The 26793-nt window shown below is 52.4% G+C and overlaps 2 protein-coding genes across 9 annotated transcripts in view; both read left to right on the forward strand.

Moving 5' to 3' along the window:
* Nucleotides 1-4169, forward strand: part of NLRC5 (NLR family CARD domain containing 5) — an 87989-nt gene extending 83820 nt beyond the window's left edge. For all 6 annotated transcript variants that reach the window (XM_023209987.3, XM_023209991.3, XM_023209989.3 and 3 more), the window contains 4 exons: nt 154-237; nt 1747-1830; nt 2176-2259; nt 3066-4169. In XM_023209987.3, the coding sequence (XP_023065755.2) occupies nt 154-237; nt 1747-1830; nt 2176-2259; nt 3066-3177 (364 nt within the window). In that variant the 3' untranslated portion in view covers nt 3178-4169. The remainder of the gene's footprint in view (nt 1-153; nt 238-1746; nt 1831-2175; nt 2260-3065) is intronic.
* A 1987-nt stretch (nt 4170-6156) lies between these two features.
* The window catches only part of CPNE2 (copine 2), a 62558-nt gene continuing 41921 nt past the window's right edge, over nt 6157-26793 (forward strand). Inside the window, exons 1-2 of one of the 3 annotated variants that reach the window (XM_026456876.2) lie at nt 6158-6458; nt 11784-13441. The gene's annotated coding sequence lies outside the window, so the exon portion shown is untranslated. Of the gene's footprint in view, nt 6459-11717; nt 13442-26793 lie in introns of those variants that run through there. The other 2 variants (XM_026456878.1, XM_026456877.2) reach the window with 2 other exon arrangements.

Below are 26793 nucleotides of genomic sequence, written 5' to 3' on the forward strand. Positions count from 1 at the left end.
TGGTTCAAGAAAGGAAGTCTTTCCCAAAACTCCTAGCTTACCCCAGACCCTGGCAGCTCTGCTCCCTCCTGTGCTGATAGGGGGAGACAGGACCTGCTAGATCCCCTGACTCAAACACCCCCCATCCCATCCCACGCCCTTCTCCATCCCCAGCCTGGTTTCCTGTAAGATTGACAACCAGACCGTCAAGCTCCTCACCTCCAGCTTCACGCGCTGCCCTGCCCTGGAAGTAATCTTGTGAGTGATTGGAAGAGTCCTGAGCTGGCTGGGAAAAGGAAAAGTGGGGAGGGGTCGGGGGAGTCGGCTCCAGCCTGCTGTGTGGCCTGGAGCTGCTCCCATCCTCTCTGGCCAGTCCTCCCATTTGTAAATGGGGAAGATCATTCTTACTCAGACATCTTCTCAAAGACATTTTAACACTGGAGCTGCAGGTGATGTTGGGTAAAAGAGTTTACCTTCTCCTGCCTTTTTCCCCATTTGCAGAATGATGGGAGGGGAGGTGGGCCAGGTGGTCTCTAAAGGTTTTTGGTCCAACCTTTCTTTTGGGAGGTAACTGGACAGACCACCTTGTCTGCTTGATGAAACCTCCATTTATGAACCACAGTTGGTAGTGAACAGTGGCTAAAGGCAGGAGAAAGCCACTCTCAGACCTGCTGGCTGGCCGTGCTTGGCTGTCTCTTAGCAATCAGAATCCCCCAGACCTTGGGGCCTTGCAGTGCTGCCTCATGGGTAAACTAGAATTATAGGACTAGCCTGGGACCCTAACCATGGTATGGAGAACACAGCTGTTTCCTGAAGAACAGGACACAAGTGATTACGAGATTATTTTAGTTTGCATCCTAAAGGTCTTAACCCTTCTCATTACACCAAAGAGAAAGTCTCAGATCAGTGCTAATTTATCTTTAACACCTAACACGGGATTCTCCCTTTTTAACCAAAAGGGTTAAAAACCCAACATCTTAGGAAGGGCCTATGTTCCAACTGGAAGCTAATACCATTGTTTGCACTATATTTATTTTTGTAACTACCTTCTATATGGGGTCTGTAACACAGGTTTTCCATTGATAGTAGTAATAAATGTTTCCTTTTAAGATTAATTTTTTTTTATTTATTTATTTTTTTATTTTTGAGACAGAGTCCCCCTCTGTTGCCCAGGCTGGAGTGCAGTGGTGCAATCTCGGCTCACTGCAACCTCCACCTGCCGGGTTCAAGAGATTCTCCTGCCTCAGCCTCCCGAGTAGCTGGGATTACAAGTGCCCACCATCACACCCAGCTAATTTTTGTCTTTTTAGTAGAGACAGGATTTCACCAAACATGGTTGTTGGTTAGGCTTGTCTCAAACTCCTGACCTCAGGTGATCCACCCGCCTTGGCCTCCCAAAGTGCTGGGATTACAGGCGTGAGCCACCACGCCCAGCCAAGATGAATTTTTTAAAGTAAGAAAAAAGAGGGGGCCGATTTAAAGAAAAATATGATGCATCCTAAATACAGGAGGTGCATGTGTGTGGCAAAAATGGCAACATCATGTGAATGTCATGATCCAAACTTGACAGGGAGGGGAGCAGGGAGGAGGAAGGTAACCTGCACCCTGGCGTCTTCAGGGGAGGACACGCAAGCACCCTATCAGGTGGCCTCTCTTGAAAACCCTTGCCCCCACGATTGGCCCCCTGCTCTCCCCACTCACTGCCTTGTCTCCACCCCTCGACCTCCTTGCTCTCCTGCCGCTGACTTTGGGACCCCTACCCTGCAGGCTGTCCTGGAATCTCCTCGGGGATGAGGCGGCTGCCGAGCTGGCCCAGGTTCTGCCGCAGATGGGCCGGCTGAAGAGAGTGGAGTATGAGGGGCCAGGGGAGGAACGGGGTGGGCTGAAGGGGGACCTACCTCCAGGGAACACCAAGAGGCCACTGGGTCAGTCCCCTGCCTTCCAGAAAGCCCTTCCTTGAGTTGCACACTCTGGTCTGTTCCAAACCCCTGCCAGGCTTAGTTCCCCCTGGGTTCTAGCCTTCAGCCTTCCTGCTGCACCCACCACAAGTCCCCTGTTGTCTTTTGGGTTCTCTGAGAAGGTAGTGTGGGAGACTGTGTCCCCCCACCTTGGCCTGAGGAAGGGACCTGGGAAACCCTCACACCCATTCTCATGACCGTGTCTCTCTTTCCCCTCCCCTCACCGTCCACTGGGAAGCCTGGAGAAGAATCAGATCACAGCTTTTGGGGCCTGGCTCCTGGCTGAAGGACTGGCCCAGGGGTCTAGCATCCAAGTCATCCGGTAACAGAGGCCTGCAGGGGCAGGGATGGTGGGTGGGAGGCTACACCAACCCCCAGATCTAATGGGACTCCCTGGAGGGAGGCGGCAGGGCCTGGGTTGGGGATTATCAAAGGAGACTTGGACCACTCCACCAAGAATTTGGCAGCAAGCAGACTTGGATCAAATCCCAGCTCTGCCACTTGCCAATTGTGTAACTTTGTAGCCGTAACTCAACCTCTCTGAACCCCAATTTCTCATCTATGAAATGGGGATACTCATGGTATCAACCTCAGAGAGTTGTAATGACTAAACGAGCATATAAAGCACTGAACCCAATGCCTGGCACATGGTAAGCACTTAAAATAGTAACTAGAATCAGAGCCATCATATACAGTTGTATCGGTTGTACACTGCATGAGGGCATTAAACCTAAGAGGCACCATTCACATTGTCAACCTGCTGGATTTCTAGCAGGTGAGAGTAAAGTGCCTCGTTCTACCAAAATCGTGTATTATGACAATTTCAGACAGATGGCAGTAAAACGTCTTGAAGAAAGAGGGCCTTTTCCTTGTTTGCACAAATGTGTCATATGAGTGTGGTCTTAGCTGGCATCACTATCTCCCAGGGAGGAAGGCTGAGTTGGAGAACTCAGGAGGCAGGTGTAGGGGACACCCTCTCCCTAGGTCAGCTCTGCTGGTCTAACACCTGCCTCTGCCAGGTAACTCTGGGCACAGCTCTACCTTTTGGGGCCTCAGCCTCCCAATCTGCAGATAGGACAAAGGACAGAGATGGGAGGATGAACGAGTGCCTATATCTGTGCCCCACAGCCTCTGGAATAACCCCATCCCCCGCGACACGGCCCAGCGCCTGAAGAGCCAGGAGCCCAGGCTGGACTTTGCCTTCTTTGACAACCAGCCCCAGGCCCCTTGGGGTACTTGATGGCCCCCTCAAGACCTTTGGAATCCAGCCAAGTGATGCACCCAAGTGATCCACCCTTCACCTACTGGGATAAATGACTCAGGAAAAAAGAGCCTCGGCAGGGTGCTCTGCACTCCACCCAGGAGGAAGGATACGTGTGTCCTGCTACAGTTGTCAGGGAGAACTTTTCTGGGAACGAGAAGCCGGATCTGGCCAAAGGAGTATCCTGCTTTACATGTAATATGTGTGATCAATTGGGGACATGCGGCACACAATGAGGGTGTCATGATAATGCACGATACATAAGGTTATATGAGGCAGCATGACCCCTTGACATGTGGCATTACATGAAACTCAGTGTGATGCGTGTTCAATGGCATGGGTCGTGGCATCCCAAGTGGCAGGATACATGATTGTCGATCCATATATGACATATGACAAATGTCCATGTCACAGGACTCACGGCTGGCCAGATGACCTCAGGCTGGCCCAAGATCTAATTTATTAATTTTTAAAGCAAATACATATTTATAGACTGCATGTATGGAGCAGCTAGGTCAGGAAAAGTCTTCTGCCCGAGGTGGGAGGGGACAGTGTCCATGCACTGACCAGTCCAGGAGCCCAAGGGCCAGGACTCTGGGATAAGCCGGGGACTCAGCCATGAAGTCCCCTCCTGCCTCATTCCTCAGCCTACCCATCTGTAAACTTGATGACCTCTCCCTTACTTACATACTAGCTTCCAAGGACGGGTGGAGGTAGGGCCAGCCTGGCCTTGGGAGTGGAGAAGCCCAGTCTGTCCCGTGTAAGGGACAAAGCCAGGTCTAACAGTACTGGGTGGGGGGCACTGCCAAGACAATAGGCTAGGCTACTGGGTCCAGCTAGTATTACCTTGGTGGGATTCAGGTGAGCCTCCAGGCACTCCACATGTTAGTTACTTCCAAGGAGAACCAAGAATGGTTCTGTCACACTCGAAGCCAAGTTTGATCAATAAACATGATGGTCTTCCACCTCCAGCCTGAGTCCGATATTTCCTGCTACCCCACTAAGTCAGAAGTGGTTCACCCCCTGCCCTGGGGACTGGACAGCAGTGCAGACAACAGAGAGGTGTGTTGAGTGGAGCACTGGCCTGGGAGTCAGGAGACATGGGTTCCCAGCTCAGACCTTTGCTCTAGTCATGTGGTCATGGGCAAGTTATCTCCTCTGTCCAGACCTCGCCTGCAACATGAGGGTGTTATGGAAGCTCAGCATGTTAAGAACATTTTTTGTTTGACTTGCATAACATTGAAACTACTTTCTGAACTCATTGTCAGTATTTAAAATGGGGAATTTTACATAAAAATTCAGATTCTGGCTGCTTTTAAGTGCTAATTCAGCACTCCCATTAAGACTCACATGACTGTGCTTTTTAGATGCACACACATCCCTCAGCTTGCTGCAGTCCCCACCACTCCCCATTGTCTTGACACCCCACCTGACCCCACTTTTTGCTGCTCTTTGAGCCTGGCCTGGAGAGTTTGCATGGGGATGTTGTACCAGAGGAACATGGCTTTGGAAGTCAGACAGACATGGAATAGAAGGTGACTTAACCCTTTGCTACCTGTCTTTGAGGTATGTGGGTTAGCAGCCACCCCGCAAACACACACACACACACACACACACATCAAGACTGCTGGAGAAGTCAGGAAAGCAAGACGAGGAACGTTACCGGCAAAAAAAAAAAGAGAGAAGTTAAGTACTGGTTACATCCTAGTTCTCCTCTCTTTTTATAGCCAAATATCATACGACGTGAAGAGATGCCCCAAATGACAGATCAGCATCCTCTCTCCCTCCTGTAGTGAAAACAAGTTGATCTTAGGGGGAGCCTCCCACCTCATTGTGAAAAACCAGGTCGGGAGGGTGCAGTTACAGCTGAGCACCACTGGAGGGCAGGCTAGCCCACTGGCGATTCATGAGATAACTTCCTTCACTGTGGGACCCAGAAGGAAGTTAGGAGGTGACGCTAGGGCCTGTTCCCACCTGGCCTAGTAGCTTGGGATGTCCCCGCCTACCAGTGGCTCACCTGGATGGCTTGGCCTTGACCTTTGCAGCCCTCCAGGTTGTTCCCGAACCCCTCCAAGCATGAGGAGAAAGTCCTCCAGCCGAGTGCCAAGCACCCATACCTCACACAGGGCCACCCTTACTGGGCCAGGGTCAGGGCACACCTAGCACCAAATGGGCCCGTCTGCCTGGTCATGGGGGAGTAAGTAGGCAGGAAGACGATCCAAGAAGTTTACCAGGCAATCCTGGGCCCGAAATTCTGTCTCCCTTTCCTGGGGACATGATGCCAAGTTGACCCTGGCCTTCAGTGTGCCCAAGATCACCTTCACGCTACAGGGGTTGCATTGCCTCCCCTCCTTGCCCAAGAATGAAGGATGAGTCCCTCAAAGCCTGGAAATGGCTTGGCAGGGGAGCCAAGGCTGAGGAAGGAGCAGAGGGTACCAACCAGCGGCACCTGGCCATGGGGGACAGGGGACCCCAGAGCTCAAGGACACTATTTTCATTTGCTGCATAGCCATTTTACTTCTCTCTTCTGCTTTTTCCCCCCTTCATATCTGCCCAAATTCTACACTCCAAGAAACTTTCAGCAGCTTCCCTGAAATAAACCACAGTATTGCCGGCACTGCAGAGCTGGCTGGGCCTACATCAAGTTGGTGTGAAATCGCCTTGTTCATTTTATTAAGAAACTTCCTGTCTTGCAAAACTTCCTCTCTTGCCACCTGCCTGCTTGGAGGTCTTACCTGATTTTTCGTTTGTTTGTTTGTCTTGTTTTTGTTTTTGTTTTTTTGAGACAGAGTCTCGCTCTGTCACCCAGGCTGGAGTGCAGTGCTGCAATTTGGGCCCACTGCAACCTCCACCTCCTGGATTCAAGCAATTCTCCCGCCTCAGCCTCCCAAGTAGCTGGGATTACAGATGTTCGCCACCACGCCTGGCTAATTTTTGTATTTTTAGTACAGACGGAGTTTCACTATGTTGGTCAGGCTGGTCTGGAACTCCTGACCTCAAGTGATCCACCTGTCTTGGCCTCCCAAAGTGCTGGGATTACAGGCATGAGCCACCATACCCGGCCTGTTTTTCTATCCAACACGGATAGAGTACAGCCTCCCTGCCCCCTTCCTCCCCAAAGTAGGCTCAGTTTAAATATATACATGAAAACAAATAAAATTCAAAGAAAAGCAAGGTTATGGGGTATCAAGCAGAATGATCCAACGGAAGCTCCCCCATCTCTGCGTGTGAGCCCTCGCACTGAGAATGCAATCAGGCTGGTAAGTACCTGTGTCTATCTGCAAGACTGGGAGAATCTCCTTTTGCTACTTTGTCTCTCAGCCTCCATCTTATAATTGTACAAATTGAATGTTCATCTTTCTTTTTTATTTTTATTTATCATTATTATTTTATTTTTCCTTAAGTTATTGGGATACAGGTGGTGTTTGGTTACATGAGTAAGTTCTTTAGTGGTGATTCATGAGATTTTGGTGCACCCAGCGCCCAAGCAGTATATGCTACACCATATTTGTAATCTTTTCTTTTTTTTAATTTATTTTTTAAGACGGAGTCTCTCACTCTCGCACTCTCACCCAGGCTGGAGTGCAGTGTCGCGATCTCGGCTCACTGCAAGCTCCACCTCCCAGGTTCACACCATTCTCCTGCCTCAGCCTCCCAAGGAGCTGGGATTACAGGCGTCCGCCACCACGCCCGGCTAATTTTTTTGTATTTTTAGTAGAGACAGGGTTTCACCATGTTAACCAGGATGGTCTCGATCTCCTGACCTCGTGATCTGCCCGCCTCAGCCTCCCAAAGTGCTGGGATTACAGGCGTGAGCCACCGCGCCCGGCCATATTTGTAATCTTTTATCCCTCACCCCTCTCCCACTCTTCGCCACAAGTCCCCAAAGACCATTGTGTCTGAATGTCCATCTTTCTGATGGGAGTCACAGACTCCCCTTTCACCTCCTTCACACGCCTCAGGTGCTGTCAAATTGCCTCCTCTGTCCTTCCGCTAAACACACACACCTGTCCAGCCAGTTGTTCCCAAGCTGTAAAACTGCAGTTATAGAAATTGTAAGGGTGTCAGGATCTTGTCACCATGCAGATTCTGGTTCAGCAAGTCTGGGGCAGGGCCTGAGATTCTGCACTTCTAAGAAGCCTCCAAGTGATGGCCATGTTGCTGGGCCATACTTAGCTTAGAAGACTGTAGATGAGAGGATCGCAAGCCTGACTGCACATTAGAATCACCTGGGAAGCTTTTAAAACTCATGGTTTTTAAAAGGAGTATTTGGGCTGAGTGCAGTGGCTCATGCTTATAATCCCAGCACTTTGGGAGGCTGAGGCAGGAGGATCATGTGAGCTCAGGAGTTTGAGACCAGCCTGGGCAAAATGGTGAAACCTTGTCTCTACAAAATAAAATAAAATAAAAAACACACACAAAAATTAGCCGGACGTGGTGACATGCACCTGTAGTCCCAGCTACTCAGGATATGGGGAGTGGGGTGGGGTGCTGAAGTAGGAGGATCACTTGAGTCCAGGAGGTGGAGGCTGCAGTGAGCCAAGATCATGCCACTGCATTCCAGCTTGGAGGACAGAGCAAGATCCTGTCTTGGGGGGAAAAAAGAGTATTTAGAAAGCTCCCTGAGTGATTCTAGTGTGCATCCGCAGTGGAGACCCACTGGTCTGGAGTATGCCGTCTCTTGGAGAGGCTGAGCAGGCCTTTGCACCGGTACCCCTTATTTTGTCCTGAGGATCCCATGACCCTCCCTCTCCAGAGAGGGACACTAACTCCAGAGACTTTTCCTAACTTTTCTAAAGGTACAAAGCTGGTAACTGGTGGCACCAGGAATCAAACCTGGGTCACTCCTATGACACCCATAGGGGCTACCCCAGTTTTCTCATCTGTATAGTAAGGGGATGAGCAAAAGGAGGTTAGGCACAAGGACCTATGTTCTTCGGCTGCAAAGATGACCTTATGGCTCATTTCTGCACTCCCTTGGGGAGAGTTCTGGATCCTCAGCCACCTGCCCTACCTGGTTATCTCTGTAGAGCCTCACCATCTGTGATGTACTCTAGGCCCAACAATTCCAGCAACCACCTCCTCTATTTCACAAATGAGGAAACCAAGACACAGAGAGAGAACATGACTTGCGTAAGGTCACACAGTGAGTATTCAGTGGGGCTCTGACTCCAATGCTGGAACAAAAGGAAAGGGTGACCTTGGGGTGGTCCTGGGCTGGAGATTTAACTGGCCTGTGCGTCTGTGTGCTCCCTGGAGAGAGAGGGGCCCTCAGGAAGGCAGGAGGACCGTGCACCCTTCTTGGGCTCTGCTTCTGCCCCCAACCCTACACTTCATGGCCAAAGCTAGGCCTGAGGACCTATGGCCCCACTAGAGAAGGACATGCACTCTGGGCACATCCAGGGCTTCCAGGAAAGACCGTTCAGTGGCTGGTTTGGTAAAGATCATCTCATCCCGGGGCAAGGCACAGGAAGTTCCAGGGACTGCTGGTCTTTGTCCTGCCTCCCAGTCACCCCAGTGAAGAACCCTCCCCTTGGCCCTCGGAAGCCACACCTGGTGGCTCATCCCATACACACCCCAACCCTGCCCTAGCTGCCCAGAAAGAGACCTTTGCCCTGGGAAGGAGGGTATGGTAGAGGAGCTTTCCCTGGGGAAGAAAGGCCAACTGGGGTCCCCTGGGTTAGGAGCCTGGGGCCAGAGGCATCAGTGGTCCTCATGGGACCCTTAGTCCTCCACCTACCGGCCCCCCACACACATACCCACACATACTCCAGCACAGGGTCAGAGCTGAGGGAGGTGTCTGGGGCTGTCTGGAAGGGCTGGAGAGGTCTGGATATCCTGATCCTAGAAAGGGACCGTCCTTGCATCAGAGTGACCACAACCCTGGAACTTAAAAAATAGCAATTATATGGCCGGGTGCGGTGGTTCACACCTGTAATCCCAGCACTTTGGGAGGCCGAGGTGGGCGGATCATGAGGTCAGGAGATCGAGACCATCCTGGCCAACACGGTGAAACCCCGTCTCTGCTAAAAATACAAAAAATTAGCCAGGTGTAGTGGTGGGCGCCTGTAGTCCCAGCTACTCAGGAGGCTGAGGCAGGAGAATGGTGTGAACCCAGGAGGCAGAGCTTGCAGTGAGCTGAGATCATGCCACTGCACTTCAGTCTGGGCGACAGAGCAAGACTCTATCTCAAAAAAAATAACAATTATACACCAGCCCTGGTGTCTACACTTGCCTGGCACGTTACAGTCTCACTGAATTCTGTCTCATTGGATTCTCACAACCATCCCATAAAGCAAATACTGTCTATCCTATTTTGCTGAGAAGGAGAGCGAGGCCCAGAGGATTGAGTGATTTCACCCAGGCAGCCTCTGAGCGGCTGGGATTCAAACTCATGGCCATGACTCCATGCCTGAGGTTTGACGCTGGAGTCAGCCACACCTGCCTCTAACCAGGAGATCCTTGAGGGGATCCCTCAAGGATCCTGATATGTTTCCGTATCAACCCCCTGTGGCAGATGCTATTTTCTAAAGACAGCCATCACAATATCTTCCATCCCACATGCTCTTCCTACTATGTGATGGTGACACCCCTCTGTGACTACAACAGAAGTGACATTATGTGACTCCCAAGGCAAGGGCCTGAAACAGATGATAACGCTTCCACTTGCTTCTGTTCAAATGCTCACTCATGGAACCCTGTGCCATGCCACTAGGAAGCCAGGCTACAAGGAATGGTCGCAGGTAGGTGTTCCGGCTGACAATTCCAGCTGAGGTTCCAGCGTCCAGTGCCAGCCATATGTTCAAGAAAGCCTTCTAGACAATTTCAGCCACCACCATGATCTGACTGCAACTGTATGGGAAACGCTGCACAAGATCTGCCCTCTATGAGCCCTGAGGACCCCGGAAGTGTGAGGGATAAGTTTTGGGGTGATCTGTGATGCAACATAAATAACTGGAACACCCTGCCTCCCCCACCCCTCACACACCCCTGGCCCAGCCAGATCCCTAAATAGCTGGAGCTCCTTCAATGTGTCTTTCATTCACAAGCACACTGATGTGCACGGGCAAACCTGGGTATTCTGATTCGTTTGTCCAAACAGCCTGGACTGTGAAAATAAACACCCCGATGGCAGGTGTTGACACACATACCCTGACATGGGTCTATTTCGGGGCCTGCAGGCCACCCACTGTGCACCGAGAGGCCAGTGGGCAGGGAAAGACTTCGTTTAACATTTTGCAGTCTTGTGTTGGGTGCAGAATGAGGATAAAGCATGTAGAATCAACCTGTGATGGATGCTTGGCCGTAATCAACTGCCTCGGGGCTCTCCTGATCCCTGGGCTTTTTTTTTAAAGATAGCTTTATTGGGACATAATCCACACACCATGACCTTTGTCCTTTTGAAGTATGTAAGTCAGTGGTTTTGAGCACATCTACAGTTGTGCAATCATTACTATAATCTAACTTTCTTTTTGACAGGGTCTTGTTCTGTCACCCTGGCTGGAGTGCAGTGGTGTGATCACTGCTCACCACAGCCTCAACCTCCTAAGCAATCTTCCCACCTCAGCCTCCTAACTGGGACTACAGGCGTGCACCACCACACCTGGCTAATTTTATTTTTTGGTAGAGATGGGGGGGGCGTCTCACTATGTTGCTCAGGCCAGTCTTGAACTCCTAGCCTCAATTAATCTGTCTGCCTCAGCCTCCCAAAGTGCTGTGATTACAGGCAGGACTGCACTCTGCCTAGAATCTAACTTCAGAACATTTTTTATCATCTCCCAAAGAAACCCTTTGCCAATAGCAATCACTACCCATTCTCCACTCCTGGGCCGAGGCAACCACAAATCTGCTTTGTCTCTTTGTGGATTTGTCTATTCTGGACATTTCATCTAAATGGAGCCATATAATATTTGTCTTTTGAGATTGACTTCTTTCACTGGGCATAATATTTTCCAAGTTTGTCCATATTGTAGCATGTATCAGTACTTCACACCTTTCTTTTTTTCTTTTTCTTTTTTGGAGGGGGGATGGAATCTCCCTCTGTCACCCAGGCTGGAGTGCAATGGCACAATCTTGGCTGCAACCTCTGCCTCTTGGGCTCAAGCGATTCTCCTGCCTTACGAGTTGCTGGGATTACAGGTGCTTGCCACCACGTCTGGCTAATTGTTATATTTTTAGTAGAGACAGAGTTTCGCCATGGTGGCCAGGCTGATCTCGAATTCCTGAGCTCAAGTGATCGCCTGCCTTGGCCTCCCAAAGTGCTGGGATTACAGGTGTGAGCCACCACAAGTGGCCAGTACTTCACACCTTTCTAAGGCTGAATAATATTCTATGTTGTGTGGATATACAACATTTTGTTTTTCCATTCATCAGTGGATGGACATTTGGGTGGTTTTCACTTTTTGGCTATTATGAATCATGCTGCTATGTACATTTGTGTACAAGTTTTGAGTGGCCATATGTTTTCATTTCTCCTGGGTACATATCTAGGAGTGGAATTGCTGTGACCCCTGGCCTTTGCACTCTGCCTCCTTGGCTAGCGATCCAGTATCTTCCTTGACAGGCCCACATATCTCATCCTTCAGGTCTCTTAAAGGAAGCCTCGCTGACTCCCATGGCTAAGTTGGGTCTTCTGTGCCACCCTACCTCCAAACTTTGCACATTTCATATGGCGATGTGATTGCCTGGGTCCTGGTCATGGCCCCCACAGGTGAGCAACTTGAGAGAGACCATCTGCTTTGGTTCACCACTGTCCATCCCAGTGCCTGGCTCTCCTGCTGCTGGAAAGACAAGAGACAGATTCTGAGCAATCAGGAAAGGCTTCCTGGAGGACGTGGGGCTGCAGTTGGGTTGATAGATTGGTTTGCCCCAGAGCTGGGCAGAGGGCTTTGATGGCTTCCATGGAAGAAAGGTGAGGAGAGCTTGGAGAAAGGAAGGATGGATGGGTGACAAGCAGGCAGAGAACAAAGCTCAGAGCCCCGGGGCTGTTTAGTCTCGGCCCCTCTAAGGCTGCAAAGTGCCAGTGACTCAGATGTGGAGGGAGGCTCACACGCTGCAGCGTGAGGCTCCCACATTAACCCTCACCTGCCTGGAATCAAAAAGCCACAATGGAAGCACTCCGCACGCGGCGTTAACCCTTAGCTGCCCAGTCCTTGAGCCCCAGGGCCAAGGGCTGTGGACATGGCCTTGAGATCCCCGGGAAGGCCCCGCCCTCCCTCCCCCCAGAATCTGGTTACGTTAGGCTCAGCCTTCTGATGCCCGGTGGTGAACTTGCCCAGAGAGCACCTAAACACCGCGGAGCGGCCAGCGGCTTGAGCGCCCATCGACAGACAAGTGTCCTAAGAATTGGTGCCTCTTCTAGGGAAAAGGAGGCCTGGGCTCCAAGACCTTAAAGACTCGCCTAATTTTCCGCACGGATGAGTAGACCCAGGCCCCGTTCGGATCCGTCTTTATCTCATCGTCTGTGTCAGAGAAATATGTCATGTTTCCAATCTCTGGCGGCAAGAAAATGCCGAGCTCTTTTGCTATTGAAAAAAAAAAAAAAGGAAGAAAATACTGCGGCCCTAATCCTGCCCAATACATCCCAGAACCCAGCCTTGGGTGTTGCCCCCGCCGCTGCCATCCGCGCTGGGGGTCCGAGTGGCCCTGGGGCCCCGCAGGCCCGGGCTGAGGCCACCCCTCTGTTCCCGCGTCAGTGGCCCTGAGCGCACAGCGCTCGGAACTCGGAGGTGCCAGAGACTCCGGCGAAGCAGGCCTGGGGAGGGCGCGAAGCCACGTTGTTCCGATCCTCAGCCACCTGGGTCCCAGCCTGGAACCTTCAGACTCTGGCGTTCGGGCCCCCTCGGTGCCAGACGCCCCGAGTGCCGGGGCGCGCCGGGCGCGGGCTGGGAGCGGCGGACAGCGGGCGGGACAGCGCCCCCGCTCCTCCCGTGGGAGGGCGCGCGCCCCTCCAGGAAGCTCCCGCCTCGCCTCCCGCTTCCCTCCCCACTCCCCGCCTCGGCCGGAGGGAGGAGCCCGAGCCTCCACCGCCGCCGCCGCCGCCCGCCCGGCCCGGGAGGAGGACAGGACCCCGAGCGGCTGGGAGCGCACGCGAGCGGGCCGTGGCCGTGTGGGCAGCGCCCTGAGCCCGTCCCGCGCCCGCGGGCCCGGCCGAGCAGGAGCAGCGCCCGGGGATGCCCGGGCGGCCCGGAGCGCGGGCAGCGGCAGCCGTGCGGTGAGGGCGGTGGCGCCCGTGGGACCCGCGGTGAGTGGGGCCCAGGCAGGCGGGGCAGCTTGGCGCGAGTGCCCAACTTCGGCCTTGGGGCTGGGCTTCTGGATCCAGCGGCGGGTCCGTAGGAAGCCGGGTTCGGCCTCGGGGGGCTGCGGCGGTCTAGCCCCCACCGCCCGCGCGAACCCGGACACCGGCGCTTCGGTGACTCAGCTCCGACCCGGCCACGCGGGGGCGCCCCGCTGGCGCCCGGACTGCGGGGGAAGGGCGGGCGGAGTCCCTGGGGAGGGGGGCGCCCTTGGGGGTCCGAGCCCAGCTGCTATGGGGACCCTCCCACCCGCCCCAGGGGCTTGGAGGGCGTACGGGAGGTGGAGTCCCGCTGCTGCCGCAGCTGCTGAAGGCGTGAGGTCGCGCTGGGTCTTGGCGGGCGCGGGCTGCTCTCCGCGCCCCTCTGCCCTCTTCCCTCCCCTGAACACCCACCCGCTGCCCCAGGCAACTGCCGGAGGGCCAGCTCCCAGCCCCGATACTGGGAGCGCAGAGGGGGAGTGGAGCTGGGCAGCTTCCCAGAAGTCGGAGTGTGTTTGCAAACTAGTTTTTGCGAAAAAGCTGTCTGGCACCTGTGTGTTTAAAGGGGGCGTGGGGGTGGGCATGGAGAGAGCGGGGGAGCAAGGCCCTCTCTTATTCCTGGTTTCTCGCAGCGATGCTCCTCTGAAAATAGAGAAGTCTTACTCCCCTCTTCCCTGCCCTTCCCACCCCATCCCCCAGCCTCGCTATCCGTCGTCCCCAATTCGAGAAGCTCTCCTATGGGGAAGGGGCTGCTCCAAAGGGGGTTGTGATTTGCCCAAGGTCACAGATGCTGCTGGCTCTGGTAGCCAATAGGGGGTTCATCTTGCATCTGAATCCCCTGCCCCATATGTACTGGGGGAAGGGACAAGTGGTCTGAGAGAATGATCTGAGCCGCCCTTTGTTTTGTCTACCTTAGTTTTTTGCTCCCTTGGGGGTGTGTGCTGTCTTCAAAGGGTGGGGGGCTTTTTCTGCCCCTTGGGCATCCACAGCTTCAGGGACTGCAGGGAGCCCGTGCTTTTCAGGAAACAGTGTGTGCAGATTGTAATCCCTGGCAGCTGCAGCCTGCCTGTGGCCAGCCCTGATGAGGAGGCCTGGGAGACCTGGGTCTGAACCCCACCTGTGACCAACAGGGAGCTTGTCCCAGACCATCCGCCCTTGTGGCCCTCCAGGTCATCATCTGTGAAATGGGCTAATGTTCCAGGGCCTGCCTCCTGGAGAATGGACATAGCATGAAGTTGTAGTTTTATGGCATTCCCCCTGGCATATGTCCCGGTGAGCTCCGGGACCGCCCCAGCCAACTGGATTGGAAGGGGTCACCCAGGCAGGTTTCTCCATTGGAAAGAACCAGGGAGGAAGGATGTGGATGCTTGGGTTCTTCTCGCGGCTGTCACTTCCTGTCTGAGTGCCTTGTCACCCCTTGGACTTGGGGGTTTGTGTCTGTAAAATGAGGCAAATTGTGACATGATCCAGCTTACAGTCGGGCAGCTGGGAGCCTGGAACTGGGGAACGGGGAGCAGACGTTCTGCAAGTAGGGAGCACTTCATGAGTGGCAAGTGTGTCTCTGGTGGTGTTCCAACGGACACTCCCTCCCCTGGAATGTCAGGAGAATTAAAAACTGGGGCATAAGGGGAAGAAGATGGCTGAGAATGGAACCTCGGTTTCTATGTCTGTAAAACAGTAAGTACTGGAGCCCATCAGGTCCTCCTCCTAGTCCTCAGTTTCTGTATCTGTACACCTTTATATTTTTTTCAGGTGTGTTTCTGCAAAGGTAAGATTAAATTAGATTGCAAGGACTCGGGTGCCAGCACTTATTGGTACATGGTAAGTGCCTGGTTAACTGTCGTTGTTGTTGTCGTTATCCATGGGAATATTAAGAAGCCTGATGTGGGTGACTGCATCCAGGATTCTTTGTGGGATTGTCTCAGGCCAACTTGCTCCTCCCCCTCCCAACAGGACTTCTGGGCTGTTCTAGGGGCAGGGGGCTGGGGTGAAAGAAGACCAGGAGAGGTGGTAGTTCTCATCCAGGTGTCCCCATTTCCCCACATCTGACTGGCTTCACAGGGCTCTAAGGAGTGAACAGAAAACAAAAGAGCATTCTCTAGTAATTTTCTCCCTCCTGTCAGAGCAGGAGGCATCATCGCCAGGTACGGTCCCCAGTCTGAGAAGCCCTCAGCTCAGGGTCAGGGTGCCCCCAGCCTGATGGAGGTCTCTGTCCCTCTCCACTCCCCTGACCCTTACACGTAGACGGCACTGGGGCTACTGAATCAGGAGCAAAACACCTCAAGGACCCAGCTCCTTCCGCCTTGCAGAATATGGCCTCAGAGAGGGACGAACCCTGCAGGACACAGTGGTGTGGGCTCTGTGGGAGCCGGGACGCCAGGTCACCCTGTGATCTTGGCAGGCAGCAGCTAGAAAAGTCCACAATCACATGTCTCCCCACCTCCCTGTCCAGAAGGGAGGACATGGGGGTCCCACCATACTTGAGGACTGAGCCCAGGTTAGAGGCGCCTCCTGGCTCACATCCCAGTGTCTTCTGCCGTCATTGGGCCACCGGACCTCAGCTGTCGCTCCCATGGTAGAGTCAACAAGACTGCTATTCCACATCCTGGGACATTTCTTTCTTCCTTTTTTTTTTTTTTTTGAGACAGGATCTTGCTCTGTCACACAGGCTGGAGTGCACTGGCACAATCTCAGCTCACTGTAACTTCCACCTCCCAGGTTCAAGAGATTCTCGTGCTTTAGCCTCCCAGCCAACTGGGATCACAGGCGCGTACCCAGCTAATTTTTGTATTTCTAGTAGAGATGGTGTTTTGCTATGTTGGTTAGGCTGGTCTTGAACTCCTGGCCTCAGGTGATCCACCCACCTCGGTCTCCCAAAGTGCTGGGATTATAGGCCTGAGCCACTGTGCTCGACCATGTAACATTTCTTTACTTGTCCTGGCCACACCCCAGCTCTGAGGTCTGCAATGAGACTGACCGTAGTGAGACTGTGTCACCATCCCTCCTCACTGCTGCATCTCCTGGTTGTATTTTTCTTGGGGCATTTGCCACTCTTTAAAATCATCTTTACTGATTGGTGCACCAGCTGATCCGCCTCCCTCCCCAAAGGGTGTCAGATGCACAAAAAGGCAAGAGCAAACAGTGTCCATCTTGTTTAGGGCGGTGTCCCTGCACTTAGAACAGTGCCTGGCACATTGTAGGCGCTCAGTAAATCCTTGTGTGAGGAATGACTGCACCTGCCCCTCCTTGCAGCCTCCTGTTAAATGAGTCTGTGATGTTGAGTGATGGATCCTGGGAGAATTATGAGCTTGCCCTCTTGAGTCTCTGGAGGGAACCCTGTCTCACCGTGCTGAGTGCTGGAAGGAGCATGGCCTTGCTGACAGCTAGATTTCAAACTTGTAGCCTACAGAACTGTGAGAGAATCTAAGCCATTCAGTGTGTGGTGCTCAACTAATCCATGGCCAACCAGAGTTTGAAACCCGGTAGCTCAGCTCCCAGCATTCACTGTGCTCTTACAATACACTTTTCTCAGGTTGGGCCACCAGGTGCATGTCTCTGAAAGACTGATGGGAGGGCCAGGTGTGGTGGCTCACACCTGTAATCCCAGCACTTTAGGAGGCCGAGATAGGCAGACCACTTGAGCCTAGGAGTTCAAGACCAGCCTGGGCAACATAGTGAAAACCCATCTTTACAAAAATAAAAAAATAAACAAAATTAGCTGGCTGTGTGGTGCGTGCCTGTAGTCCCAGCTACTTGGGAGGCTGAGGTGGGAGGATTGCTAGAGCCCAGGAGGTCGAGGCTGCAGTGAGCCATGATTGTGCCACTGTACTCCAACCTGGGTGAAACAGTGAGACCCTGTCTCAAAAAAAAAAAAAAAAAAAAAAGACGGTTGACGGTTGGGGTCCAACCAGAGGAAAGAGGGATTGAAGGAGTTGTTTGCTAGGAGCTGGGCATACTCCCTCCTGTGTTTTGGAGAGGGGACAGCCAGGGCACATCAGGCAGGCCAGATAGCCTCAGCTCCTGACAAGACATGAAAGCCTGCAGGGATACAGTTGAGTTGCTGGGAGAATGGGCTCCTGAACCACACTAGGAATGTCCCCACCGCAGGGCGTTTGCACATGCTGGGAAATAGGCAGAGGAAACAGCACATGCAAAGGCCCTGTGGTGGGGACATGCCTAGCGTGGTTCAGGAGCCCATTCATTCCTTCATTCAAAAATATTCACTAAGTACCTGCTGGGCACCAGCTATGGCTGGGATACAGCCATGAACAAGAGAGACCAATGCCTTGCTGTCCTGGAGCTTCTGGTCTATTAACATCCCAGCTCAAATGCGGCCTCCTTCGCACTGCCCCATCACAATCACTTCACCCTGCTTTATTCTCTTTGTGATATTTTCCACTATCTGAGATTTCCTGCCCTTGCCATTTGCTCACCTCTCTGTCCCCTCAACTCCATCCCGAACTCCTGTGCCCAGAGCTTGAGTGTGTCTTGATCATGGTTGCCCCCCAGCACGCAGCAAAGTCCCTGACCCAGAGGAACTGCTTAAGAAGCATCTGTTGAACGACCAAATGGATGACTGCATGGTGAGGGAAGCCCTCCTGGAAGGTGGAGGCCCAAAGTCACAGGTGAAAGAGGGATTACATCTGTGCACAACCCTCTTCAGTTTACGAGCTTTTCACTGCTGCCTTAAGAACATCATGAAGAAAGTAGTAGGGACAACTCTAGTTAGCAGCAGCTCCATTTCCTGTATGAAGAAACTGAGGCTAGAGATGTTAGGACACATGGCCCGGGTCGCATAGGGAATGGGTGATTTTCTCCAGCACACCTCAGTCCCTTGGGTGGACAGGCAATGGCAGCAGGTGATGTCCCACCCAGGAGACCTCACCTCCTCCACCTTCCCAACCCCCAGTCTTTCAGTCCTAGGCAAATCCACCTTCTCTTAGACGTACAACTTTCCCCATTCCCTCCTCCATGGGAGTCCCCTGCCCTCTGAGCCTGGCCAGACCCACTCCCAAGGTCCCCTAAGTACTCAGAGTCTCCCGGGAGCCAGAGCACTCCATGCCCCTCCCCACATGGAGCTTCCTGGGAGGCCGGAGGGGAAGGAGCTGAGACCCAGGAGGGAGGAGTGGCAGGAGAGGACAGAACGCAGTTCCTGGACTCATGGGGAGTACAGTGGAGGCTGCCTCTCAGCCTGCTAGGTAAGCCCCTCTATAAGTGACACAAACCTTGCAATGCAGGCTGAGCTGAACCTGAGGCCTGGGAGGGTGGGAGGGTCCCAAGGGAAGCCCCCTCCCCTAAGAGCCAGAGCTTAGTGATTAAGCGGGTGCTACCGAGAATGACCTCCCTCTGAATGTGGTCTGGTGGAAGCTGGGGGTCCCCAGGGGGGCCTCAGGGCCAACCCCTGCTGCAGCCTCCTCTCCGTGCTGTCTGCATCTATATTTATCCCCGTAATGGCCTGGCTGCCTGTCGGAGTGTAGTGTCTTTGGAGCGCAGCAGCCGGTGCCATAGCCGCGGTGGAGAAGTGATTTGTGTCAAGGTGCCACCCCCACCTGGTCAGGAGTGCCAGCCTGCTCCCCGGGGGCTGCCTGTCGCCTGGCAGGAGCTGCTGCAGCAATGGGCATGCGGCAAGGGCTCCAGAGAATAAGGCTTGTGGCTGGACCCTGCCCACCAGAACCAGGATGCAGGATGTTGGGGCGGCCAGACTGTGGCCAGGGTTCCTGTGTGGCTGGAAAGTGGGGCCAGATAAATTCTAAAGTTTTTTAGCTCTGAATCTCAAAGAACTTGTGACTCTGAAATCCTAGAATTCCCAAATTCTGGAATTCTGTGAACCTGTAGTCCCGGTCCTCTACAATTCCAAGATGTCATGGTTCCTCTTCCTCTCACCTTTTCACTCTTCCTCACTTTCTTTTTTTTATTTATTATTATTTATTTATTTATTTATTTATTTATTTATTTATTTATTTGAGACAGCATCTTGCTCTGTCGCCCAGTCTGGAGTGTGGTGGCGCAATCTCAGCTCACTGCAAACTCCGTCTCCCGGGTTCACGCCATTCTCCTGCGTCAGCCTCCCGAGTAGCTGGGACTACAGGTGCCTACCACCACGCCCAGCTAATTTTTGTTGTTGTTGTTGTATTTTTAGTAGAGGTGGGGTTTCACCGTGTTAGCCAAGATGGTCTCGATCTCCTGACCTCAGGATCCGCCCACCTCAACCCCTCAAAGTGCTGGGATTACAGGCGTGAGCCACTGTGCCCGGCCACTCTTCCTCACTTTCGACAAACTTGTGTCGAGCTTCCATTCTGTGCCTCTGGGGGCTGGGAACAACGAGATGAAAATAGGGTTTGGTTCCATCTTTAAGGTCCAGTGAGGGCGAAGCTTCTAAGTCAGTGGTTACAATATACTGGTATTGTAAGTGATTCCCTTTCAAGGAGCAGGGAATCGGGAAGGACTTTGTAGAGGAGTCCCTGGATTGTTTTTTTTTTTTTTTTTTTTTTTAACCATATTGAAGTGTAACAAATGAAATACAGCAGACATTCTACATGGACCAGTCAATGACTGTTCACAAACCGACCCATCTGGGTCACCAGAACCCAGATCAGAAACAGACACGATCAGCACCAAAGTCCCCGGTGTCCCCTTCTGGTCAGTAACATCTGTCCACCTGTCCTACCGCTATCCTGACTTCCAGCAGCGTAGGTTTGTTTTGTCCATGTTTAAGGTCACCTAAGTGAATTCATATAGGATGACATACTCCTTTCTGTCTGGCCCCCTTCACACAGCACGTGTGAGACCCATCCATGTTATTGCTACCTGTGTTCTTCCTTCAAGCAGGCTGTGTGTGGTCCGCTGTGTGTTCATTTACCAGTTATGTCTCCCTTCTTCCAATGATGGGGGTTTGGGTGGGGCGTTCCAGTTGGGATTAATCGGATTAGCACTGCCACGAACATTCCTGTGTCTATCTTTGGTTGAACATATGTGAGTGTTTTTTTGGGCACTAATGTTTCTCCTAAGTGGTTGCACCAATTTCCACTCCCTCTGGCAACCTGTGAGTTTTCTGCTTGCTCCGCATTATTGCCACCACGTGGTATTGTCAGCTTTTTAAAATTTTGGCCATCCTGGGGGTGAGGGTGGGTGCATAGTGCATGTTTTTTTAAGACGGAGTTTCACTCTGTCACCCTGGCTGGAGTACAGTGGTGCAATCTTGGCTCACTGCAACCTCTACACCCCACCCCCGTTCAAGTGATTCTCCTGCCTTAGCCTCCCGAATAACTGGGACTACAGGCGCTCGCCCAGCTAATTTTTGTATTTTTAGTAGAGATGGGGTTTTGCCATGTTAGCCAGGATGGTCTCGATCTCTTGACCTTGTGATCTGCCTGCCTTGGCCTCCCAAAGTGCTGGGATTGCAGGCGTGACCCACCACGCCCTGCCTAGTTTTTGTGTTTTCAGTGGGGACAGGGTTTCACCATGTTGGCCGGGCTGGTCTCGAACTCCTGACCTCAAGTGATCGGCCCACCTCAGCCTCTGAAAGTGCTGGGATTACAGGCGTGAGTCACCGTGCCCGGCTGCATTTGGTTTTACTGAGCTGAGTTTGAGGAAAGAAATCGCTAAGTGAAGAAGCGGGAAGGGCATTCCAGGCAGATGGAACAGCATATGCAGAATTAGGGAGGCACGAAAAATACTTGCTGCAACTCTGTGTGGCAAACAGCAGAGCTAGAGCCAAAGGTGTGAGGGAGAGGACTTTGAGAGCCTCATCAGGGAACCTGGATGTTGTCCCGAGAACAGCCGGGAGCCATGGAGAGGTTTTTCTCATTTTGAGTCGGTACCTGCAGTGTGTCAAGCATTTTGTAATTTCCATGTGTTGGATGAAAAAACTAAACTGAGACACAGAAAGACCAATGACTTGTCCAGAGTCACATTAGTGGAGACCCAACAGGGAGAATGGTATTGGGCTAGGAGCCAGAGGACCAGAACCATGTGGGTAAGGGATTCAACCTCCAAGCCTCAGTTTACTCACCTGGAGAATGAGAGTGCTGATGATAACACTCCATTTGGGGATGTTGTGAAGCTGCAGAATTTCAAGGACCTGGGGCAGGCATTATTATTCTCATTTTATTATGGTTATCTCTCCATCAGCATGGCCACACCCACCTTCACCCTTCTCTTGCAGCTGACAGGGTAGGGGTGGGCTCTCTGAGCTCCCACACTTAAGAAGGGCTAGCCCAGAGCTCCTGCCCTAACACCCTGTTTTCCTGCCCCATGACAGATCTCCTAGGAACTAAAGATTGCTATGATGGTTAATTTTATGTGTCAACTTGGCAAGGCTTTGGTGACCAGTTGTTTGGTCAAATAAAGGTATTTTTAGATGCAATTAACATTAAATCAGTAGATTTTTGAGTCCTGCAGCTTACCCTCCATTATGTGTGGCCCTCATCCAATTGATCAAAGGCCTTCAGGGCAAAGACTAAGGTTTCTCCAAAGACTGAATTCAGCCCCAAAACTGCAACACAGAAACCCTGCCTGGGTTTCCAGCCTTCTGGCTTGCCCTACAGATTTTTGACTTTCCAGTCCCCACAATCACATGAGCTAATTAATTCTTTAAAATACATTTCTCTCTCTGCGTAGATAGAGATCCTATTGGTTCTGTTTCTCCAGAAAACCTTGACTAATATGGTTGTCATTTGTCTTCCTGGATCTTCTCATCTGGGAAATGGGATGAAGGAGGCAATTTAGACCTGGATTCATTCAAGATGCATTCCAACCCCCTAGAAGTTCAGTAAACTTAGCAGCCATCAGGGCCCATAGGGAATGGGTGTCTGGTTAGCTAAGGGTTCTGGTTAACAGAGCATTCCCATCCAGACTAGAGGTTGCAAACTCAGAGGTCTACAGAGACCTGGCTGGGAGCTCAGTGTGTGAAGCCAGCAGGGCTTGTATGGAGACCAAGTGTGACACCTGCCTCATTATGCCAAATCCAGCTATGCTAGAGCCATCCCTGGGGTGTGGTCAGTCATGGGGTGGCCGCATTGCAGCTTCTGATCTGTGGCCTCGTGCCTCAAAGTGTGGTTCCAGGGGGAGCAGCCCTAGCATCACCTGTAGCTTGTTAGAAACACAGAATTTTAGGCTCCTCCCCAGACCTGCTGAATGACAATCTGTATTTGAACCAGATGCCCCATGTACTCAGCTAACCTGTGATTTGTGTGTACTTAGCCCACATCAGAACCACCAGGAGAGCGTGTTAAAACACAGGCCTACGGGCCGCTCTAGGCCTTGTGCTAGAGCAGGTCTGGGTGGGCCCAGGATGCTACATTTCTTTTCTTTTCTTTTTCTTTTTTTTTTTTTTTGAGACAGAGTCTCGCTCTGTTGCCCATCCTGGAGTGCAGTGGCACGATCATGGCTCACTGCAGCCTTGACTTCCCGGGCTTAGGTGTTTCCCCCTATCTCAGCCCCCCACGTACCTGGGACTACATACAAGTGCCACCATGCCCAGCTATTTTTTTTTTTTTTTTTGCCATTTTTTGTAGAGACAGGGTCTCACTATGTTGCCCAACTGGGCTCGAATTCCTGAGCTCGAGTTCCACCCGCCTCAGCCTCCCAAAGTACGGGGATGACAGGTGTGAGCCACTGCGCCCACTGGGTGCTGCATTTCTAGCAAGCTCCAGGGAGATGCGTAGGTGACCCGTCTGGAAACCACATGTGGTAACAGCTCTGAGCCACCTCAGGAGCCTCTGCTGTCAGAGATGAGACCCCACTGACAGGATTTGCTGGGTGCAGAAGGACTCAGAAGCCCTGAGGGTCCCAGAAGCCACAGCACCCAGGAGTGGGCCCCACCTCGAAGACCTTGAAGGTTGTGTATCCAAGCCCACAATTCATTCCCTAGTTCCCCATCACTACCATGGTCTTTCTGAGCTTTCCTGTGTTGTGTCCACCAGCCTGGAGGGAGAACTGAGAGCCATGTTTCTCAATCAGTTTTTTGTTTTTATTTGTTTTTTTTTTTTCTTTTTTTGAGAGAGGGTCTCACTGTGTGCCCAGGCTGGAGTGCAGTGGCATGATCTCAGCTCACTGCAACCTCCACTTCCCGGGTTCAAGTGATTCTCTTGCCTCAGCCTCCCAAGTAGCTGGGATTACAGGCACCTACCACCAGGCCTCGCTGATTTTTGTATTTTTAGTAGAGATGGGGTTTCACCTTGTTGACCAGGCTAATCTTGAACTCCCAACTTCAGATGATCCACCCGCCTCAGCCTCCCCAAGTTCTGGGATTACAAGTGTGAGCCACCATGCCCGGCCCTCTCAATCAGTTTTAACCTCTTGCCCCCTTTATGTAAACTGTTAACTTTACACATCCCTGAAATTTTTTTTTTTTTTTTTTTTTGAGACGGAGTCTCGCTCTGTGGCCCAGGCTGTAGTGCAGTGGCCGGATCTCAGCTCACTGCAAGCTCCGCCTCCCGGGTTTACGCCATTCTCCTGCCTCAGCCTCCCAAGTAGCTGGGACTACAGGCGCCCGCCACCTCGCCCGGCTAGTTTTTTGTATTTTTTAGTAGAGACGGGGTTTCACCGTGTTAGCCAGGATGGTCTCGATCTCCTGACCTCATGATCCGCCCGTCTCGGCCTCCCAAAGTGCTGGGATTACAGGCTTGAGCCACCACGCCTGGCCTGAAATTTTTTATCTACTTTCCCCTCTCCAGACATTAAGAATTGCTGGGGATTCAGACCCTACAGAATGGGTTCCTAGCTACTGCCTGGCACTGACCATGACCAGGCGTCTGCGCCGCTTTCTTTGTTACTGCCACCAGCAAAACAGATAATTTATTTTTTTCCTTCTTTCTTTTTTCGTTTTTAGAGACAGGATCTCACTCTGTCACCCAGGTTCGAGGGCAGTGGCACAGTCACAGCTTACTGCAGCCTTGACCTTGCAGGCTCAAGTAATTTTCCTGCCTCAGGCTCCCCTAGTAGCTACAGGTATGCACCGCCATACCTGGCTAATTTTTTTATTTTTTATTTTTGTAGAGACAGAATCTCACTGTGTTGCCCCAGGCTGACCTCAGACTCCTGGCCTCAAGCAGTCTTCCCGCTTCAGCCTCCCAAAGGGTTAGGATTATAAGCGTGAGCCGCCACGCCCGGGCTGCTTTTTCCTTTTCTACACATCAAGTTGCACGTGCTTTTCTGACAGCACACAGTGCCCTCGCTAGAATTTACAAAAGGACATCCCACTGTGGTCCCAGCTCCTCGTCTCCACCAGCCTCTGGAATGGGGTTGCCTCCCTGGCCACCTCAGGCCTGCCCTTCACCATCCAGCAGCTCTCCTCCCCTTCGGGGTTCCCGGGCCTCCTCCTGGGCCATCAGCTTCCCTTGCCTGCCTCTCTCGCTGTCCCCTCCTCTCCGCCCATTTCTAAATTAGAGGCGCCCCCACCCAGCCAGCCTGGCAGCTCCTCCCCCACAGCGAGCTCCTTTACACTACAGCTGCTTCCCGGGTTGGACATCGGGGTGGGGCCAGGGCTACTTTCTCCTCACAGCCATTAGGAATCACTGATCATAGCAAAAGCTACCTATTATTGTTCTAAGTGCTTTACCTCACTGAATCCTCACAACACCTAGGAAACTCTTTTTTGGTTGTTGTTGTTTTTGTTTTTGTTTTTGTTTTGAGATGGGGTCTTGCTCTGGAGTGGATCTTGGCTCATTGCAACCTCTGCCTCCCGGGTTCAAGCAATTCTCCTGCCTCAGCTTCCTGAGTAGCTGGGATCACAGGCGCGTGCTACCATGCCCGGCTAATTTTTGTATTTTTAGTAGAGACGGGGTTTCACCATGTTGGCCAGGCTGGTCTCGAACTCCTGACCTCAGGTGATCCTGCCTGCCTCGGCCTCCCAAAGTGCTGGGATTACAGGTGTGAGCCTCCACGCCCAGCTGGAAGGCACTCTTGTTGTCCCCATTTTACAGAGGGAGAAACTGAGACATAGGGAGTTGAAGGAACTTGCCAGAGGTCACACAGCAGTTAAATGGCAGAGCCAAGGTGGGAAGGATGGAGTGACCGCAGCCTTGGCTCTGAGCCTGGTCACCATCCTTCCCTGGCTTCAAAAAACCACTGCCTCTTGTTGGGCCTCAGTTTCTACCCCTGTGAAGTAGGACACAATCTCTCTCCTGCTGGCATCTCAGAGCCCAGGGTTTGAGAAGCCGCCTGTGATTCTCTCAAGTGATGTGTGCACGGGGAGGTGGCTATGGTTGCTCTGGGGCTGCTGCTGATGGAGTCTGCCTGGCGAGCCCCCACTTCCCTCATTGATTAGGTGTAGGTGCTGGGGAAACAGTGACGATGTCCTCCTGAGGGACAGGGGCAGACAAACAGACACAGGCACATAGACAAATATGTAAAACACTTGTACATTGCAGCGATCTGTGAAGGAAGCAGCATGGAGCGGAGATGGATTACGTCAGCCTGGGTGATCAGGGAAGGCCTCTGAGGATGTGATATTAAGCTGACAAGTAAGACCTTTCCTGTGAAGAAAGGCATTCCTGGAAAAGGGAACAGCAAGTGCTAAGGCCCTGAGGCAGGAGAGAGGCTGACAACAAAGGGAGGCCAGTGCAGCTGGGGCAAAGGAAGCAAGTGAGGGGGAGGGTGGCAAGAAGTAGGGACAGGTCAGGCAGGGTCCTGTCATCCTGGGCACGATTTGGGGTTTGTGTGACCTGGATGAGGAGGTCACAGGAAGATTTTCAGGTAGAGCTATGGTGGCATCTGACTTCTAGGTTTAAAGACTCCCTCTGGCTTCGGTGTGGAAAAGACAGCACAGCTGAGCTTGCATCAGAGAGACCTGTTATGGGTCAGGGTGTGTCTGGGCATGAGATGATGGGAGCCTGGCTGGGCCGACATAGTGGAAGTGGGGAGAGGATGGAGGCTGAATGCAGCTTGAACGTGAAATCGGCAGCGCTGGTGGCATATAGGAGGTGAAGATAAAAGGGGATTAAGGACGATGAATTCCTAGTTTTCTGGCTAAAACCATGACGTTCTAGGCCTGTGGCTCAGCACCAGTGTCTAAGCCTGTCCTTCTGCCTAAGGGCAAGATGCCTCTTTTCTGGGGTCAGTGGACCCTGTGGGGGCTGAACCCTATGTGTCCATTTTTCTTTTCTTTGAAGACAGCATTTTGCTCTGTCGCCCAGGTTGGAGTGCAGTGGCACAATCACAGCTCACTGCAGCCTCAAACTCCTGGGCCCAAGCCATTTTCCCACCTCAGCCTCCCAAAGTGCTGAGATTACAGGTGTGAGCCACCACTGGCTCCTGTGTGTTTTATTAACTGCATAGCCCCAGCGTGCTCAGGGACTATTTATTGAATGAACCAATGAATC

This window comes from Piliocolobus tephrosceles, chromosome 17 (genome assembly GCF_002776525.5).
Source record: "Piliocolobus tephrosceles isolate RC106 chromosome 17, ASM277652v3, whole genome shotgun sequence".
NCBI classification, from domain to species: domain Eukaryota; kingdom Metazoa; phylum Chordata; class Mammalia; order Primates; family Cercopithecidae; genus Piliocolobus; species Piliocolobus tephrosceles.